Source organism: Lupinus angustifolius, chromosome LG17 (genome assembly GCF_001865875.1).
Source record: "Lupinus angustifolius cultivar Tanjil chromosome LG17, LupAngTanjil_v1.0, whole genome shotgun sequence".
NCBI classification, from domain to species: Eukaryota; Viridiplantae; Streptophyta; class Magnoliopsida; order Fabales; family Fabaceae; genus Lupinus; species Lupinus angustifolius.
Window position 1 is genome coordinate 126,854 of NC_032025.1, and position 18,758 is coordinate 145,611.

At 36.4% G+C, this 18,758-nt stretch overlaps 3 protein-coding genes across 3 annotated transcripts; 1 reads left to right on the plus strand and 2 right to left on the minus strand.

Annotated features, from left to right (window-relative positions):
- Nucleotides 508–2,999, minus strand: LOC109330975 (sugar transport protein 13-like). Its single transcript, XM_019565239.1, has 5 exons — nucleotides 2,864–2,999; nucleotides 2,454–2,779; nucleotides 1,743–1,867; nucleotides 1,340–1,631; nucleotides 508–1,264 (listed from the first exon to the last, which is right to left on the minus strand). The coding sequence occupies exons 1-5, from the start codon at nucleotides 2,973–2,975 to the stop codon at nucleotides 569–571; spliced, it is 1,551 nt and encodes a 516-aa protein (XP_019420784.1). The 5' UTR covers nucleotides 2,976–2,999; the 3' UTR covers nucleotides 508–568.
- On the plus strand, nucleotides 4,160–10,225 carry LOC109330970 (protein TIME FOR COFFEE-like). Its single transcript, XM_019565231.1, has 12 exons — nucleotides 4,160–4,499; nucleotides 4,586–4,888; nucleotides 4,979–5,109; nucleotides 5,205–5,451; nucleotides 5,580–5,967; nucleotides 6,046–6,106; nucleotides 6,211–6,306; nucleotides 6,396–6,648; nucleotides 6,732–6,798; nucleotides 6,893–6,959; nucleotides 7,077–7,418; nucleotides 7,552–10,225. Exons 1-12 carry the CDS (start codon nucleotides 4,175–4,177, stop codon nucleotides 9,838–9,840), a joined length of 4,569 nt encoding a protein of 1,522 aa, XP_019420776.1. The 5' UTR covers nucleotides 4,160–4,174; the 3' UTR covers nucleotides 9,841–10,225.
- Nucleotides 12,095–17,758, minus strand: LOC109330979 (vacuole membrane protein KMS1-like). The gene is made up of 8 exons (XM_019565248.1): nucleotides 17,464–17,758; nucleotides 15,790–16,001; nucleotides 15,304–15,382; nucleotides 14,616–14,915; nucleotides 13,617–13,765; nucleotides 13,086–13,202; nucleotides 12,745–12,924; nucleotides 12,095–12,597 (listed from the first exon to the last, which is right to left on the minus strand). Exons 1-8 carry the CDS (start codon nucleotides 17,519–17,521, stop codon nucleotides 12,418–12,420), a joined length of 1,275 nt encoding a protein of 424 aa, XP_019420793.1. The 5' UTR covers nucleotides 17,522–17,758; the 3' UTR covers nucleotides 12,095–12,417.

The window sequence follows — 18,758 nt, forward strand, 5'->3', positions numbered from 1 at the left end:
ATAAACTTTTTTTGTCCTGTGTTCCTTATTTCTCAACAAATCAAATGCACTGTGGTGGGTGTTACCTTCTCTCCTATACTAGTGGCTAAACTAAAATATATCTTGCAGGATACTGACATTATATATTTTGTTAAGTAATGGGAAAAAATTGCAGCACCAGTCTCATTTATATCACTAAGGAAGAAAATTTAACGTGTAAAAAATGTTAATCTAATGTACTAGACTTGCGGTATGTGAATGATACATGTACTTTCAAATTTTATTTGTGCATCTTTATTGTCTCACAAATAGTTTACAACGTTACATACTTACATGTGAGTTGAGTATTGGGAGTATAGTTAAGATGAGTTTAGATATAAATAGTAAAACTTGTTGACTTAAATTAATAACTTTTTTCTAGTAATAATATAATAGATTTATATTGATATTTGTTTGAAAATATATCAATTTTCTATTTAATTATACACTATATCTTTATGATAAACAAAGCAACATATGACAAACAAACCATCTGTGTGGAACAAACTTTGAAGAGAAAACCTTTATATGACTTGCATATTCCTGAAATTTACAACTGTGGAGCTGGATCAATATCATTATTATTGCCATTGGTTACTTTGTGATGAGAAACATAATCATCTTCAATATACCTCTTCCATAACCAATGCTGCTTCCATACTCTCTCACTCATCTCTTCAATTGGGATATTCTTTGTCTCAGGAACCAAGAAATACACAAAGAAAGACATGATGAAAACCCATCCAGAGAAAAACAAGAATATGCCATACTTGAAGTGGCATAATATAGAGAGAAAAGCTTGTGCTATGACAAATGTGAAGAGCAAGTTGACACAAACAGTTACACTTTGTCCAGCTGAACGTGTCTCCAATGGGAATGTCTCACTTGGTATAAGCCAACCAAGTGGACCCCATGACCATGCAAAAGAGGACACAAAAGTGCACACCATCACAACCACAAACACTGCATACCCTTTTGAAAGGTCATCAGAGTGGTCAGTAACTTTAATTCCAACTACGATTGATATGACAATTTGTGACACTAACATTTGTAGTCCAGCTTCTAGTAACAGCTTTCTACGTCCAACTTTGTCCACTGAGTAAATGGAGACAAAAGTGGCCAGTACATTGACTGCACCAGTGATCACAGCAGAGTATAGAGCAGCATCATTCTTGAATCCTAATGTGTTGAATAGTACTGGAGCATAGAACATGATGGCGTTGATCCCTGTGAATTGCTGGAAGATCTGTTTTTTTATTGGATTTAGACAAAACACAAAGATATAGAAGAGTGTTACAATAATTGAGGTAGGAAGGAGGACCTGGAGGGCAATTGAAATGAGAAGTTGGGGTCTGTTACTGCGTTTGAGAAGATTCCTGAAAGGGTGTTTGACCTGTTTAGCTACACGACTTGCCTCAACAAGCTCCATGAACTCTGGTTCAATGTTATCAGTGCCTCTAATCTTTCTTAGAACATCTTTTCCTTCTAAAAGAAGACCACGTTCAATGAGACTGTTAGGAGTTTCCACAACCAAGAGTGCTCCCATTATTAGCAACACTGCTGGGATACCCGCCAACCCTAGTGATACCCTCCAACCCCACCCACCATTGATTCTGCATGCATACATATACATATATATATACAAGCCATGTACACCATCAATAATCAACAACAACAGTAATAATACCCCACCAGAGGCACCATCTATCACAGAAGAAACTTACTTGTTGGTGCCATAGTTGACAAGGTTAGCAAAGAGAATACCAATAGTGACATTCAGCTGGAACCTTATATTCAATGCTCCACGTATTCTTGAAGGTGCTATCTCAGAAAGGAACACTGGCACAGCCTATAATCAAAACTTGATTTTTAATTCCATAAAGTTGGGCCACAATGACAAAAGAACCCTTATAGTTGGTGAGAAAGCAAAAGGGTAGTGACTTTTGAAATTAAATATGGAAACTCATCTCAAAGCGAGGAAGTTTCAAAGAAATTGAGTTAAGTAAGGGGTCTTCATCATGGAGTGTTATTAACGTCAAATAAGAGAATAAGATTCTATAAACCACTTGTCCTCTATGCACATCCACAATGTTATGATCTATCATAGTGCCCTTCACGTTTTTTCCACATATCAAACTCTATACTGTGTTGGTCATGTTCTCTCATAAGAATATATACACACGTAATGCAGACCTAGTAAAAAAGTTAAAAACTGCATACCATTTTCTGCCTTTAGAGGAAAAGGAAGAAATGTAGGATATATGGTCTACATCTATTATTCTCAAACTTTATCAAACTCAAAAGGACACAAGTTTTGAGCATAAACAAGTACTATGTATGATACTTTAAAGCATTAACAAGTAAAAGTTAATCCTATCCATCAAATTCTTATAAAATGTAAAGTAAAAATAGAAAAGAGTGAGTGAGTGAATGACCTGGTTAGCAAAACCAACACCACAACCAAGTAAGAGCCTGCCAACAATAAGCATAGAAAGATTTTGAGCAGCAGCATTAAAGACAACTCCAAAAATGAAGAACAATCCAGCAATGAACATGGTAGGCCTTCTTCCTAAATTCCTAGTTGTATATGAGGCGAAGAATGTTGCTGTTAAACCAGACAGATACAAAGAAGATGTGAATAGTTGTAGTCCTTGGTTGTTGTATTTACAGTAATTACTATCCACCCCTTTCTCTAACACTGTCCTTCTATATACTTCCGGGAAGAATTTCTTCAGGAATGGTGCCATAGCAGTTACTCCACCTGATCAATATCATATTTATGTATATATATAATTCTCACTAACTCAGAATAACTAGTGTCAAACAAGAAAGAGAGAAGGATTACCAGAAACACCAACGTCGTATCCAAACATAAGACCTCCGGTGGCAGCCATGATACATGTCATCATGACCATTGGAGTGACCTTGGCCTCAAAATGGTCGCCTCCGTCAGACATGGTTGTTTCTTAAAAAGTTAGATGTATGAAGACAAGGTATATATATATTTTGACTACTTCCAATGTATGAAGAACCTTAAAATTGACCACTTCAATTTCCTCCTCCAGGATAATGCTACAAATTAATATTTGAAGTTTGCAAAAATGTTAATAGAAAAAGCATTGGTGCGAACTAGTCAAGGCATGCATGCATTTATGTGTTGACGAGAAGTGTAGGTATAATGAAAAAAGAGAACACGGGTCAATCATAAATTAGTGTCACTACTCATTTATCCACACATTCTTCTGCTCTTATCTAAATCAATCACATATTCACCACCACTATTTTATAACCTTCAATTTCTTTGATACACGGGCTTTCCAGAAACATTCCCAAAACCCAACATTATGCTTTGGATCGGCCTTTTAATTTTAATAATCAAATGTCACATAAGCAAGTATCCTATAACGCAATTCATTTATTTATGTGAATATAGAGCCAAAAAGTGAACTTATCCTAAAAAGCTAATTTCTGCTTCTTCGTTTTTGAGTGAGATAAAGCATATTTGTAAAATCCACCACATGAGCATATAAACAGTAAATATACGGAGTGTGAAGAAACACATATTGTTAAATAGAATATATGGTAAAGATAAAGTCTCCACTTAAGAGAATGAATGATGTTGAATTGTTATTTTGACACATCTTAATCATTTATAGAAAGAAACAATATATATAATTTGCGAGAATGGACGTGGAAGATTACAAAAATGCTATAAAAACGGCATTTAGAATCTTAAGCTTGTTATTTAATTTTATTTACGCTTTATATAAATCTCTACTTATCATTCTACCTTCTCTCTTCAAATATCATTCCATCTCACCCTCCCACGCTGAATAAAAAGACGCATAGATGAAAGGCCACGTGGGTGATTGTTAAACAATCACAGTCTGTACCCATTGCACTGAACAACACCTATGAGATAATAAGTATAACCCTGAGCTGAATTCAGAATTTGTTTATCTTGTTTGTATTATTTTGATTTTGAGAAAATATCTGATAATATAAAATAACAAAAGTCCCGTAATTCATTGTCCTAAAAGGGCGTTCACATAAAGGGATATTTGACCGGTTTCAAGGATATTTTGTGCGGTGAGTTTTAGATTCGTCACCCTTTGCTGTCCTCGTCACCACTTCTTAATTAATAAATAATAAAATAATGGTGGCAAATGGGAGAGCGAGTGAGAATGGAAAAAGGGACGCGCGGAAAAGGTTAGAAGGGAAAGAGTGGACGGTGGGGATGGTGGGATGTGAGAGAGAAGAGAATCTAAACCGTAAAAGAAGGAGAGAGAAAAAGATAGAGGGAGCAGAAAAAGAGGGGATAGGGGAAGAGAAAGAAGAAGAAGAAGAAGAAGAAGAAGAAGAAGAAGAAATTGGAATGGAAAGAAATAGAGAAGGTAGAAGAAGTATGGGTAGTGGAGATGGTTTAACGAGAAGAAGAAGAAGAAGGAGACACACAACTTCGAACACAACAGATTCACCAGGTTTATTCAATATTCATTGCTCTCTCTCAGATCTCATCATTCAATTACTCTTAACAATTACTCTCAACAATTACTCTCTCTTGCAGATGAAGAAGACGCTGAAACCACTAGGTTAACAGATCGACTTCATCGATTCGGGAGAACAAAAAATACAACAACATCTACTACACAAGAACAACATGAATATACCTCTGATGAAAGTTTCAACGATCAACCTCTTCAACATCACAAATCTAGAATGCTTCCTCTTAATCCGATTCGCAAAACCTTTCCATCTTCTTCCTCCTCTCAACTTTTTAGACAACAACAACCACCGCCGCCGCCGCCTCCCTCATGGAAACCCGCCGATGAAATGATCGGAGTCTCCGTCCCTAGAAAAGCACGCTCTGGTACATATTCATCTTCCATTCTTCTCTATTTTCATTTATTTTACTCTCTTCTTATCCTTATCCTTTTCTTCTTCTTCTTTTATTACTCAGCTTCTACCAAGAGATCACATGACTCTACTGCCGGAATACCACCGGACCACTTTCATCGACAGCCTTTCACTTCATCGCCCTCTCCGGCATCGCCGTCATCATCGAATCTATCACTTAGAAAGAAGATAGTAGTGAGTTCTTGTTGTTGTTGTAGTTATCACTCACTCACATCCATCACAATATCTTTCATTCTCTTATCACTACTAACCACTGCCTTATGCTGCAGAAGCCTAGTAATAACAATAATAATGGAAACAAGTTCAAGCTTTTGAAATCGTCTTCGTCTAAAACTTCTTCTCCAGCTCAAGATCAAGAGGAGGAGATTGAGATAGAGATCGCACAAGTCTTGTACGGCATGATGACTCAGCCTCAACCTTCTTCTCTCAACCACCTTCATTCCGCTCAACCAAACAACTCAGAATCCATTCAACCTCAAAATTCAACTTCTGACATTATTCCCATGTCGGTTGTTGGTGGGTCAATTTTATTCTTACTCCCAAACCCAAACCCAAATCGAAAGTGTTTTTTTTTTCATTTGTTTTGAGATTCAAGGATGAAAATGAAACTGATGAGCTTTGATTTTTTTTGCCGTGCTGTGCAGCTCCGAAGAGGAAAAAACCACGACAGGTGAAGTACGAAGAAGAAAGTCAAAGTCCAGCAACTTTCACGGTTCGTAGCAGCCCCATTTCATCAACCTCCAAGGCTGAAGTCGAACACCCTTCTAAAGTGGAAACTTGCTCTCAGAATTTTGATGAGAACACAGGATTTGTGCCTGAAAATGGTGCTGTGTCGTCTGATTTGGCCTCGTTGGAGGGGCAGGCAGAGTCAATTAAAGTGGAAAGCAATGTTTCATCGCATTCTAAGATGTTGACTGAGGAATCAGAGAAGCAAGATGTGGAATTGAGCAATGAGTTGGTGACTCCCCAGTCACCTAACAAGGAATCTACTAAATTAGATGTTGACCTTGAACTTGTGAAATCCACTAAATCGTGAGCACCATCAGCTTCAGTATTCTGTTTTTATGATTTAGCTCTGAATGTGAATTCTGATTTTCATTTGTTCTACAGGAACTTAACTCTTTATGAGTGTGAAAACCAACGAGAACAGAAGTTCCATATAGATCTGATGGTACTTATTTTATCTTCATGTTTCTTTAATTTCTCTCTTTCTACTCCTCTTTTCTTAATTTTTTTTTTAATTTTTTTATTCCCACTGGGGTTTTCACTTTTCAGTCGCCCCCTCCTCTGTTGAGATCTTCCCCGGAAAGAAATTTAGAGATTAATTTTGTGGCTGGAGACCCAAAACCTTTGGTAACAGATGCTGACATGGTAAGTGGGCCATGGCATGCTTTACTTGTACCTCGATATTCGTTTATGGATAATAAGTCCTTAAACATATCACTGCCTTGATTGTGCAGGAAGTTAAGCCTGTGTTGAAGGAAGGTGAGAAATCACTTAGAACGAATAAGGAAGAGGTTGTGGGCATGGAAATGGACGAAGCAGAGACCCAGAAACCGATCATCACGCAAAAGGAAAGAGGCATTGACTTTCAGCTTGATTTGGAGAAGGGTGACAAGGCAGAAGCTAGTGGCATTGACAACATAATTATAAATAATCAACATGAAAACAACATTCAGAAGCAGCAGCAACAGCCCAACTCAGGAAAAAATGGTATGTTTTGTAATTTTGAGGTTTCTCCACTTGTTACTGATATAATTGTAGCTTATTATGTGGCTTTTCTCTTTTCCGTCCAGTTGTATCCGGTCCGGTGCCTCTTCCGTTGTCTGTTCCCAATTGGTCAGGCGGGCTTCCTCCCATGGGGTATGGCTGGATTAATTCTTATCTATTCTCATTCTTTCTGGTATTTTTCAGTATTTAGTGGTTTATTGCTTACTCTCTTCCCATCAATTGGCAGATATATGACAACTTTGCCAGGAGTTGTATCCGTGGACGGGACTACTGTGACTTCTGCTGCTATACCGGTATGTTAACTTTGAGCTGTTATTTGAGGAATCCTCTTCAAAATTTTATCCCCTGGAGTTCTTCATTAATTAATTTTTATTTATCTTTTACTGCCACCATGTCTGTTTTTTAATCAGCCTCGGCCAAAAAGATGTGCAACCCATTGCTACATTGCTCGAAATATATTGTATCACCAGCAAATTGCGAAGATGAATCCATTCTGGCCAGCGGCAGCAGGTTCTGCATCATTATATGGGGCTAAGCCCTGCAATCTTAATGTTGTGACCTCTGCAGAATTGCATGCTAATGTCCCCAGCAGGGCACCAAACCCTACTCAAGACAAAGACCAAGGACTTGTCATGTTTCCAGGTCAGATGGGTAAGGATAAAGGTTCTCAGCCTACTATTGTGGATAATTCTCAACAAAAGCAAGTTTTGCTTCAACAAGCTTTACCTCCCGGGACACCGAGTAATATACTGGTAAATTTTTTATTTTCTTCTCTCCTATTCTTGTAACAGTTTTTTATTTGATTAAATATTTGTGGTGGGGGAGGGGGGATTGCATTCTATTCCTTCTTAAAAAATTATAACATTTTGTCATAAATTTCAACAGGGCCCTGCTTTCATCTTCCCACTGAACCAGCAGCATGCAGCAGCAGCAGCCGCAGCTGCTGCTTCTGTACGACCTGGCTCTATGAAGTCTTTCCCTGTAGCAAGCAGTGCAGTATCATCTTTTACGGCGAATTCAGCACCTCAAAATGCTTCGGGCACAGGGGCCACTGCTGTACCACCAATGAGCTTCAGTTACCCTAATATGGCTGGCAATGAGACTCAATACTTGGCCATTTTGCAAAACAATGCCTACCCATTTCCAATACCCGCACATGTCGGTGGTCCACCTGCGTATAGAGGAACTCATGCTCAGGCTCTGCCTTTTTTCAACGGGTCTTTCTATTCTTCTCAAATGCTCCATCCTTCGCAAATTCAGCAGCAACCTCAACTGCAGCAGCCCCAACAGGGCCATCATGCTAGTATTTCTAGTGGATCCTCCTCTTCCCAGAAGCATGTGCAGAATCAGCAACAAATACCCAATGCTATTGGCTCCACTGGTGGTGTTGGTGCTAGCGGTGGAAGCATGCAAGGCTCTCCTGTCACAAAAAATCATTCATCAAAGCCCCTACAGTTGCAGCAGCAGCAGCAGCAACAACAGAGGCAACAGAACCATCATGCTTCTCATCCAGCTCACCAAATTGAGACGGAAATGGGTAGTGCAGATACTCCTTCTGCCGATAGTCGTCAAACTCGGGCTACCATGAGTATTTATGGCCAAAATATTGCAATGCCTGTTCAGACGCCAAATTTTGCTTTGATGACACCTGCATCAATTACTGGTACTGGTCCTAATGGTGGTCATGGGGAAAAAAAGCAAGCTCAAGAGCATCCTGGTCCAAAGGGTGCAACTGAAACATCTCAAGCATTCGCCATGTCATTTGCTTCAATCAATGGGGCTACTCCTGTTACTGGCCTTGACCCCTCATATATTGCACAGAGTCACCATTCAATTATGCAGAATCATCATAATTATCTGATAATGGCAGCTGCCCAAGCTGCCAGTGCTCAGCAGAAGAAGAATTATCGTATTGTTGAAGATGGGAAAAATGCAGTTGATTCTTCAAACCTGGATGAAGATAGAAAACCAGTAGGAGGGAGAATCCCAGCAACAGTGGGGCAGTCCATTGCTTTCTCAAGGCCAGATGCGTCAGATCCCTCAATAACTGCATTAGCTGGCAACAATGTTGTTGATAGCTCTGCACGAACCCTTAGCCTTGGTTCTGGTTCCATCAACGCCAGTGTAGCCAGTTCTCAGCAACATAGGCAAAGAAATCAGCAGCAAATTATTCAGAAACAGAATCAATTTGCCACTGCAGCTCGAAGCAAGACAACATCGACAAGCAATGGCAGTGTCTACTCTGATCATCATCCTTCTACATTGTCAATGAACACCAAATTTCCTAATGCTGTATCTATGTTTCCGCAAAATCTTGTACAGTGCAGCAGCACTGTTGTTGCTCAGTCACCTCAGCGGAAAAACTCTGCAAGGGCAAGCGTTTCTCAGTTTCCTTTATCTATGGCTTCACCATCGTCTTCATCCGTCCAAACTCTTCCTCAGCATCAGGCTCGTTCGCAGCAAACTCACAGTCAAATATCTTTTTCAGGAAATCCCAAATCAACCAGTGCACAAGTGCAACCTTTGAGTTCAACCCAGTCTCCATCTCCTCCCGTTATAGTTGGCTCACCAACAACTTCATCAGTATCCAAAAACACTGGTAGCCCAAGGACAACTTCAACATCTACCGATAATAAGATCAGCCAAACTTCTTTAGCCTCTCAACAAACCAAGAATGCTCAGGCTGGGCCAAGTGGTAAATCCGGTAGGAATATGCCATCAATACTCGGTGGTCCTCAACTAACAACTTCCAGCACTGGGACAAACCCGCAATTGCCACAGCAACAACAGCATCAACAAATATCAAAGCAAGCATTACCTCACGCCCAACTATTCATGTCAAATCCTTATTACATACATTCCCAGGTTTCACAATCTAATAGTCCTACCTCCACTACTTCAGCTGCTAGTGGGTATTATCTTCAAAGGCGTGGCCATGACCAAATGCAAAGACAAAGCTCTTCTGGCACTAACTCTAATGGTGCAGCTGGCAGCAACACAAAAGGCAGTGGCTTACCTACACCTGGTCTTCCACATCCAGCTCAGTTTGCTTCGATGTCACAAGCTGGAAACCCCCATCCGTATGTTGTTCCGGCAGGTTTTCCTTATGTTCATGCTGTACCTGCTGCGGTGCAAGTAAAGCCAGCAGAACAAAAGCAACCTGCCGCTGAGTAGAATGTCCCTTGGCAAAGGTGAATTGGATGTAATTTTCGAAGTGAAAGATGGTGTCTTCCCAATGGGAAGATATTGCTGGTGTTGTTTGTTTTAGGTGCCTTTGAGATGGTAGAAGCAAACTTGAGCAGACCAAGGCCGAAAAGAGATTAAAGGAATTTGGATTTGGCAATTTTCGGAAAAGGGTAATTGGCCCAACCTATGGCATGAGCCTCTGAAGTATGAAGTAAATCTTTTGTACACTCGTGTTTATATCTGGCATGGTTGATCTTAAAGTCTAGTCCAAATAGATTGGTTTTATTTTTTATCTTGGAAGTGGTGGCTGATGTGGACGGGAAATGCCATTTTTGAACACAAGTTCTTGTTGACATGAAATGGAAGGATTGATAAAAAAGTTGGAGGAAAAGGAGGCAAAGAACAAATTTTCCCTTCCTTTTACCTTCCATCTCTTGGTTACTCTTTCTTATTTTCTTTTGCTTTAATTTTGTCGTCTAGGCTAGAAGAGCAGAAAACATCTTTCTGACATATTTATGTGGAGGAGCATGATGTGTACGTGTCTGGAAAATATAATGGTAACTATGATGCTATTCAGTATTCTTCCTCTTTCATTGATGGTGCATGTTAGTATAATAGTTGTGGACATGGGATGCGAATTGCCATGTTGTTTTGTTGGGGCAAATCAAATATCATACGTACTAGCCAACAACAATAAATAATTGGTAGCTGTAGGATATTCATTATGACAAAACTTAGGTAATTATCTAATCAATACAATGCTAATATATCATCATCATATTATTATTATTCATTAGGAACAGTGTCAGAAGGCACATAAACAAGTGTACTAATTTTGTTTTACTCACTATTCAAATCCTGAGGGGTTTCCTTAGGAATCTTTGGTTCAATTGGTTGGTTATGTGATCCCGAATATGTGGCCCTTCTTATTAATACAAATTTTGTAATTTGACGCTTTTGGATAAAAGTAGTTATTATGGTGAAAAGAGTGAGTCACTTTATTGTCAGTGTCATACACGTAGCTTATATCTATGTACTAGTAGTAGTTATCATCATGACTTTGTCTTCTAAATGATTATTATTATATTCATTAATATTATCTTATGCTTATCAATACTATCATAATAAATGATTGAGTAGTGTTTATATATTGTAATTTAATCCAATAAAATAAAATATATTTGCATTCAAAGTTTAACCTTGATGTGGACAGGTACATCATACATGGTCCACGTTATGAAATAAGAGCTGTTAACTTTAGTTTACTTCATTGTGGGTCCTGACATGATCCCACCTGTGAATAAATTGTCATTCTCAGCTAAACATCATGCACGTGTCGAATCTCTTTATATTTTCTGTTTTTATCAGATTATTTTTTTCCCTACAATATTGTTTTTTTCATCATGTTGACATACAAGGGTTTTTTTGTTAGCTGAAAAAGCTACTATTTTGCATACAAGGCATAAAGATAAGTAGGAGTAGTAGAGTGAGAGTGAGAGTGACGTGGATTTGTTTTAAAAATATATTTAAACATGCTGCTTTATTTACTTTGTGATGTATAATTTTGAAGAGGAAGATTGAGTTGGTTCCCTCAGGATCCACGTTGCAAGCATTTTGTCCATTAAGGTTTGAAAAGGAACAAATTTGACTATGAAAAGAAGGGCAAGTCATATACGTGTCGTTGTATGTATATTTCCTTAGACACAAAAATTCACTCATAAGGACCCACATGGCACATGGAAATATGGAATGGAACAACTAATTATGTACCTAACTATAACTTTCCAACTTAATTCTTATTTCTCAACTTAACTGCAATGCTTCAATCTTGTTAAATTGGAAACACCTACTTTTCTCAACGCATTCATAAGTAATAAAAAAGTAGTAATTCATTAATTAATACAAGCATTGCCTCAACTGAACATGATCGAGTAACCCACCCATTTAATAAATTTCAAGTGACTAAAAATAACATTTTTCCATGCCCAAGAACTATATTCTATATAAGGATAAGGATAAGGACCAATACTATTGAATAACACATAGGACCAAATACTATTGAATAACAATCTGCTTTGACTTGCCGAGTGGAATCAGGGATTAGTTAGAAATATAAATAATTTGATTAGTGAGAAATATTAATAAATAGAGTATAGATAGATAAGAAACGTTGACTTCTTTCAACAAAACTCATAAAACATAATAATGACTATGCTTGTTGTTTAATGAGAAAGAGAGAAAGAAATAACAAATTGTCTTTGCCATTGCAAAAGAATAGTAGGATTCCCATAATTCCATGTTAGCAGCAGTAGCTAATATGAGCTTAAAGTCTAAAATTTAAATAATGCTTGCTCCAAAGTTAACACTTGAAAAATAAAAATTGCAACATTTTCCATTGCCTACTGAATTTGTATATTTCCTATAGAAGCTCCTAGTAGGATCCCCCTTATGAAGTGTTGTTGGGATAACTTCCATGGGGCCTTCAAGAATGCAGTAATTTAATTCTGCTTGCATGAGAAACCCAAAAAAAAGAAGGCAATGCAAGCATAACATGATCAGCATTTTTCATTGTTCATCTGAATCTGTTGATGTAGAGTTTTTGGTTAATGCAGCTAACTCTCCCTCCTGCTGATTCTTCAGATAACTATGTGCTGTTGCATTCACTATCTTCACAAAGAAGTTCATAAGCATGAGCCACACAATAGTGTTCCATATTGAAGCAAAAGAGAAATTCCACTTCTTTCCCTGAAAGATGATTATATGAAACAATTTCAAAGAGTACCCAAGAAATCAACTACACTTCGCAGCTTTTGTTCAATATTTGAGCAATTCAAGATTCAAAGCAACATAGAAAGCATTGATATACATGTCACATTGCAGTTAATGTGGTACCTGAACATTTGAGGAAACTGGATGGGGTGCTTTCAGATACTTATCTTTCATTGCATGGAGATTGGCTATGATACTGGGCAAGGCAGATGCTAAACCAGGTACATGGCTTAGAACCCAGATAAATTCATTCTCTATCCAGTCAAGAAGTTGATTATTGCAAACTGATATGATGAATACTGTCTGCAAAAAGAATATAAATATACAATATAGAAGTTCAATCATAAGCTTATAATCATTAGCAAGCCACAAGTCTAATTTTGAAATCTTTGGAAAGCAAATGAAAGCTAATAAAAACTAAATCAAGAGGTAAGAGGAGAAGAGAAGTCTAGGATTATATAAACCTGTATGTGAGTTTTGATAATTGCCTTTCCAATCAAGGTTGCAAAAAAAAATTTCCAAAATGGAATACCAAATTGTCCACACATGATGCCAGCTAGGTCAAATAAAGGATTTGGCACCTGAAATATAAATTCGGTTAATAACAATTTAAGTATTGACGAATATATATAATAAATATTATTTTAAATGAGGGTGAACCATAAGAGGATATAACCACAACTATATTTTCTCATCTCAAGTTTTATGTAGAGAGAAAAATTTCACCAAAAAAAAGAGTGACAACAATTGTCTCCAGAATCACTACTCTCCAAAGAAATTGAAAACCAAAACCAAGTTCATTGATATGATTGCAGTGAATCGTCATCTCGGGCTCAAATTTTGGTCTAAAAAATTTAAACATTGAGAAGAACAAGTTGCTTTGTGGTGGAGTGAGGACTAACCACACAACTCCGGAAGTTACTAACCACACAACACCATTCTAGTAATATGTCAAGAAGTTTTCTTTACAAAAGAAAAATGTCAAAACTATTTACCGAAGCAAGCACAAGAATGGTAAGGAAATTCAGATATTGAGCGTGTGAAAGAAACCAGCGCTTGATTTGATTCAGCTGAGCAGCCATTATTCCTTTATCATCATTATCCAATTCTTCCATGGCGTCCACTTCGCGCCCAGACAAGCGTGCTGCATTAATATGTTTGTTATCATCATGTAGAAAAGGAGACATGGCCACAAATATAACTACTCTCAAATACAATAATGTTCAAACATTAGAATGCATTCATAATATCAACCCTCTTCAACCAACAACATAGCCAAAATCTTTGAAGTTGATTCATCCATTAGATATTCACATTATACCAATTTTGCTTAACTTTTGAAGCCAAACTTCAAAAGAGAAGTTATTTGCATAACCAAACCTCCAGATCAGCTGTTTCATTAAGCTATGGCACGTTATAAAAACATCAATAACAACTCATTTATAATAGTCATAACTGTTTTTACTGCTTAGAAGTTAGAACCAAAAAAAGGAATTTCTTTTCCCTTCTTACCTATAAAGAATTTAACAAATGTTTTGGAGTTTCCTGGCATTCCAGCAATGAAGTATAAATACATGCTAGATGTAAATACTGTTGTTGAATAGATTATTATATCACTAAAATTAGATAGTTACATTTTTTTTGTACTACCAAGGGTATCCCCTCACCTTTTGGTAAGGAACTAATCCCTTTTAGGGTGCATGACTGCCCCTCCCAACAAGTGTCACTCACAGAAATCGAACCTTTGACCTTTTGGTCATCCTGGGGATCTAGCGAGGCCTTACACCATTAGACCCACGCCTTGTTGGTAATTAGATAGTTACATTATATCAACTTAACGATTCAAAACAACGAAGAACAAAAGCCTTTTCCCACTAGGTGGGGATTATATCTACTTAACAATCACTTCAATGTTTGTTTTGAAAAAAACAATCACTTTAATAAATTAAGAGAATGACACATGACATAATACATATATATATATATATATATACCTGCCCTGGAGATAAAGTAAGGAGGAAGCTCCCCTAGAGCTGTTCCCAAACCCCATAGAACAGCCTCCAACTGAACTTGAGGCAAAATGCTGCTGAGTGGAATCCGTGAACCATATTCTGACTGGAACAATGGTGGCCCAAACTGGGAACAGTCTTTATCAAGCCAAGAAGGGGCTCTTTTTAGTTGTATTGTATCATACAGAGCACTTTTCAAATCAACTCGGCCGCATTGCATTGCTTTTATTGTAAATAGTGCTATGTGGGGACCCAGATAAAGGACAAACGTGTGCAAACCGGACCCTAAATCACACAGTGGCAAGAATAGTTTACAAGGTTTGATCAAAATAATAGCAAAAGGAAGTCTTTAAAGAATAAGTTCTATAGAAAAGATTCCTCTACAGTGTGCAAGTAAGGGTGTATCCACCTCTAAAATATTTAGGTCATTATGATCATGATGTACTTTAAATAAAATTAAGGGTGAAGACACCATTACTTGCTCGCTTCTTATACATGACCATTTAGATGATATTTTTTCAAAATCTGACAAATTGCAAGCAAATGTTTATCTGAGTACAAATTGCACAAGCTGCCAGAAGACCAACTGTATTACTAACTAACAATTACATAATCAGGAAGCATCATCTGGGTAAGGGGATAAGTAATCTTGGTGCATGACTATTTTACTTACCAAGACCAATTGAAGATGCAACCCCAAGGGCCACCCACCACAGTCCAAAGCGGAAATATTCACGAAGCTCCTCAAGATGCTGCAAAAGGAACAAGCACTTATCGACTGCAAGGAGTATCTAACAAAAAGAACTACCTAAAAACAATTAGGGTCTAATCAACAGAGTAGCTCTTTAGACACACGAGCTGCGTGCACAAACACAAGCACACAAACCCAATGGAATTCCATTCTAACTAGCATCATCTTCACACAATAATATCCAATATAAATAGGAACACTTAGGCTGGTTATAAGCTTCTGCTTACCATCAGTAAATATTTAAGAGACTGTGGATACTTAGATTAACATTACAAAAGGAGTAGTAGTATATTGCATTTGCATACAGACTACAGTAGCCAAAAAGATACAGCAAAACTTACTTTCCATGGAACATATCTTTAACCAGAAGTATCATGCATAAGTTACAGATCGTAAACATAAGAATACCTTCTCGTGAGGGCCATCAAAGGTCATCAGCACTATGCCAAGAGTACCTACTGCAACACTGAAAAGCATAAGCCACCCACCCTTGGACAAAAGATATAATGTTGTTTTCTTAATGTATTGAATAACAGCTAATGTGAAGAGTTTCAAAGTTTTGAAAGGTAATGTTGTTAGTGACAAATTTTCTAGCTCCAGTTGGTGCTTCTCACGAAGTCCTGCAAGATAAAGAATTTCTATTCAGCATATTGGATATAACAGAAACTCAGGATTTAAACACAGCTATTGTGATAATTTCCTAAATCTTAGTCATTAGTTGGAGTACAATGTATGTTGTTTTGGGTCACATCTAATCATGTAGCCATGATTTTGTTTTGTGTTTTTTGGAAAATTCATACACAAGGGCATGTCAGTTTTACAAAACAGGTCCAATATAAAGGACAATAAATCAATTACGGACTAGTAACCATTGCTCTATGTTCATGACAAAGGCTACCATAACTTTTTTATTCTATAAAGGACATACACACCATCCAGGGTTGTATTGTATGATGGACATGGAACCTTATGACATGCATCCATTCTAAAAGTTATTTTTCTCATCTACGACACAAGTAAGAAATTATGAATTACAAATTTTTTCCCTTAAAATTTCAATTTATATCCATATATATGTCGTGTCCAACAATATTAAGAATTTGGTATGGACATGTCCATGTCGCGCATCTGTTTCAGTGTATGTGCTTCATATTCATGTATTCAAATTGTCTTTCATCATCCACTTATCGTAGCATGATTTCGATACCTACCCAGGCTCCAACTTTTTAAAGATGACACAAAATAACAATTTATATAACCCTAAGTAAGGAAACCCACTGAAAAGGAAACTACTGTGATAAATATCGGGCTCCCAAATCTAAATCAAATCCTTAAAACACCCAGCATACAAATCACAGTTTAAGTGGTTTACATTATATGCCTGCCTAAATTCCATATGAAAACTCCTTGTCTGATCTTTGCCCCCGAGAAATTGAAAAAGTGTCCTTCACATACATGGTTTCTGAAATTCCGTACTTGTCTAGAACAATAAGTAGGTCAACTCAATTTACAAATAATGATCCCTCTTCATTGGCCACGCCACCGTTTTCAGAAGATAAATGCTTCACACATCATCTCCCATCCATAGCAAATTCCATCACAGTCTCACATCACAACTCATGAACCATTATCACTTTACTTCCCCAGCATTTACTTCAAAAACTCTTCCCTAGCCCCCATCCAAATTTATTTGAGAGACACTAAAATCTTTATGCCTTCCACTAACCGTTCAAAAACACAACAATAAAAACACTCTTCCACCATACATAAGCACCAATCAATTTGACAAAACATTTCATACTCTTCATCCAAACTCTGAGGAAATAACTAAAAAATTCAGATCCAAAAACCTATGTGATGATTTCAAATCAAATTCCCAACATAAAAAAAATCTACGACAACAGAGAATAACTAAAACAAACAAAAAATGTAATATGGTATGAAAGGTAGAGCATTGACTAAAAAAATGAACATAATAACAAACATTTGAACATAGGCAATCAAAACATGATTGATAATTGTAACCATTAAATGAGAATAAAATGATAGTAGAAAAATGGAAGTGAAATGAAAAGACTTTGCCTGAGATCGACATGTGGGTGTGCCCAGAAGAAGAAGCTGTTTTTTTTACAGACCCCATTATTGTTCACATGCTAAAAATCAAATATTTCCTCTTGGGACTCTTTATTTTTTTGCTTGAGAACTTGGGAATTCGAGAGAAAAAAACGAGTATTTGAGAAATAAGCGAAGCTGAATAAACCTTGGATTGAGAAAATAAGAAAAGAGCGTGAAGATCGAGCATATAGGCTTGGTTTGTTGCACTTGAACGGAGATATTCCATTTATGTTTTTTTTTATTATTATTTCAGATTTCATATCTCATCTTTTTAGAAAACGGTTCAATAAGGTCAAAATTATTTGAGAGCTTCACTCAACCCCACTCCTTAAATAAAGTTTATCAACATATAACGTCATTTCTATGCTACAATTAATACATAGACAAATAACAATTTTAACTTAATTTGCTTCAAAATTTTAACTATAGTGTATTGTACTCATACATTAATATAAAAATGTGTGTTTATATTTTAATTATAAAATAATTTTTAATATATACGCATGTTGATTTGATTTATATATCAAAAATTATATTTAGATTTAGTTTGATTTGTTTATTTAACAATATTAATGAGTTTAAATTATTTGACTCATTAATCGAATTTAACAAACTAAAAAACTAATCAATTTTCAAACTATGTTAAGTTAATTTGATTTATTTTTAATGGTGAGTTTCTGAATATTAGTATTGATAATAATGTTTAGTAAAATGTTTTTATATGAGAAAATATTTATCTATTTCTATATATATGTAATTTAGTTTCTTCAAAAAATTGACATGTGTTGTAAGTGATGAAATCACATTAATTTGATAGAGTGCATTTAGAGAAAAAAATGTATACATTGTTTCTATAATTTTATACGTTGTCAATTCTTTATTCACTCATTAATTCTTTAAAAAAATAATACAAATAAATAATAAATAATATATTAATTATATATAAATTTTTAAAATAACAATATATAAATATTACACATTTTTGTAGAAAAATACTTATTATTTTTTTTTGACTGAGATTGTACCTATTCATATCTGAACAATAATCTCATGAATAACTTTCTTCTCTCAGCATGCAGATAAGAAAAGAGAGTACAATGGCATGAAATTATGACATGTAATCTAAAACAGAAGGCCATGATGTCTTTGCAAAAACATGCGGGTTGTGATAAGAAAGAGTATGAAATGTGTAGCATACAAAGTGATACATGAATATGAAAGCATGAGGGAGCAAAGTAGTAACAATAAGAAAGAGTATATAT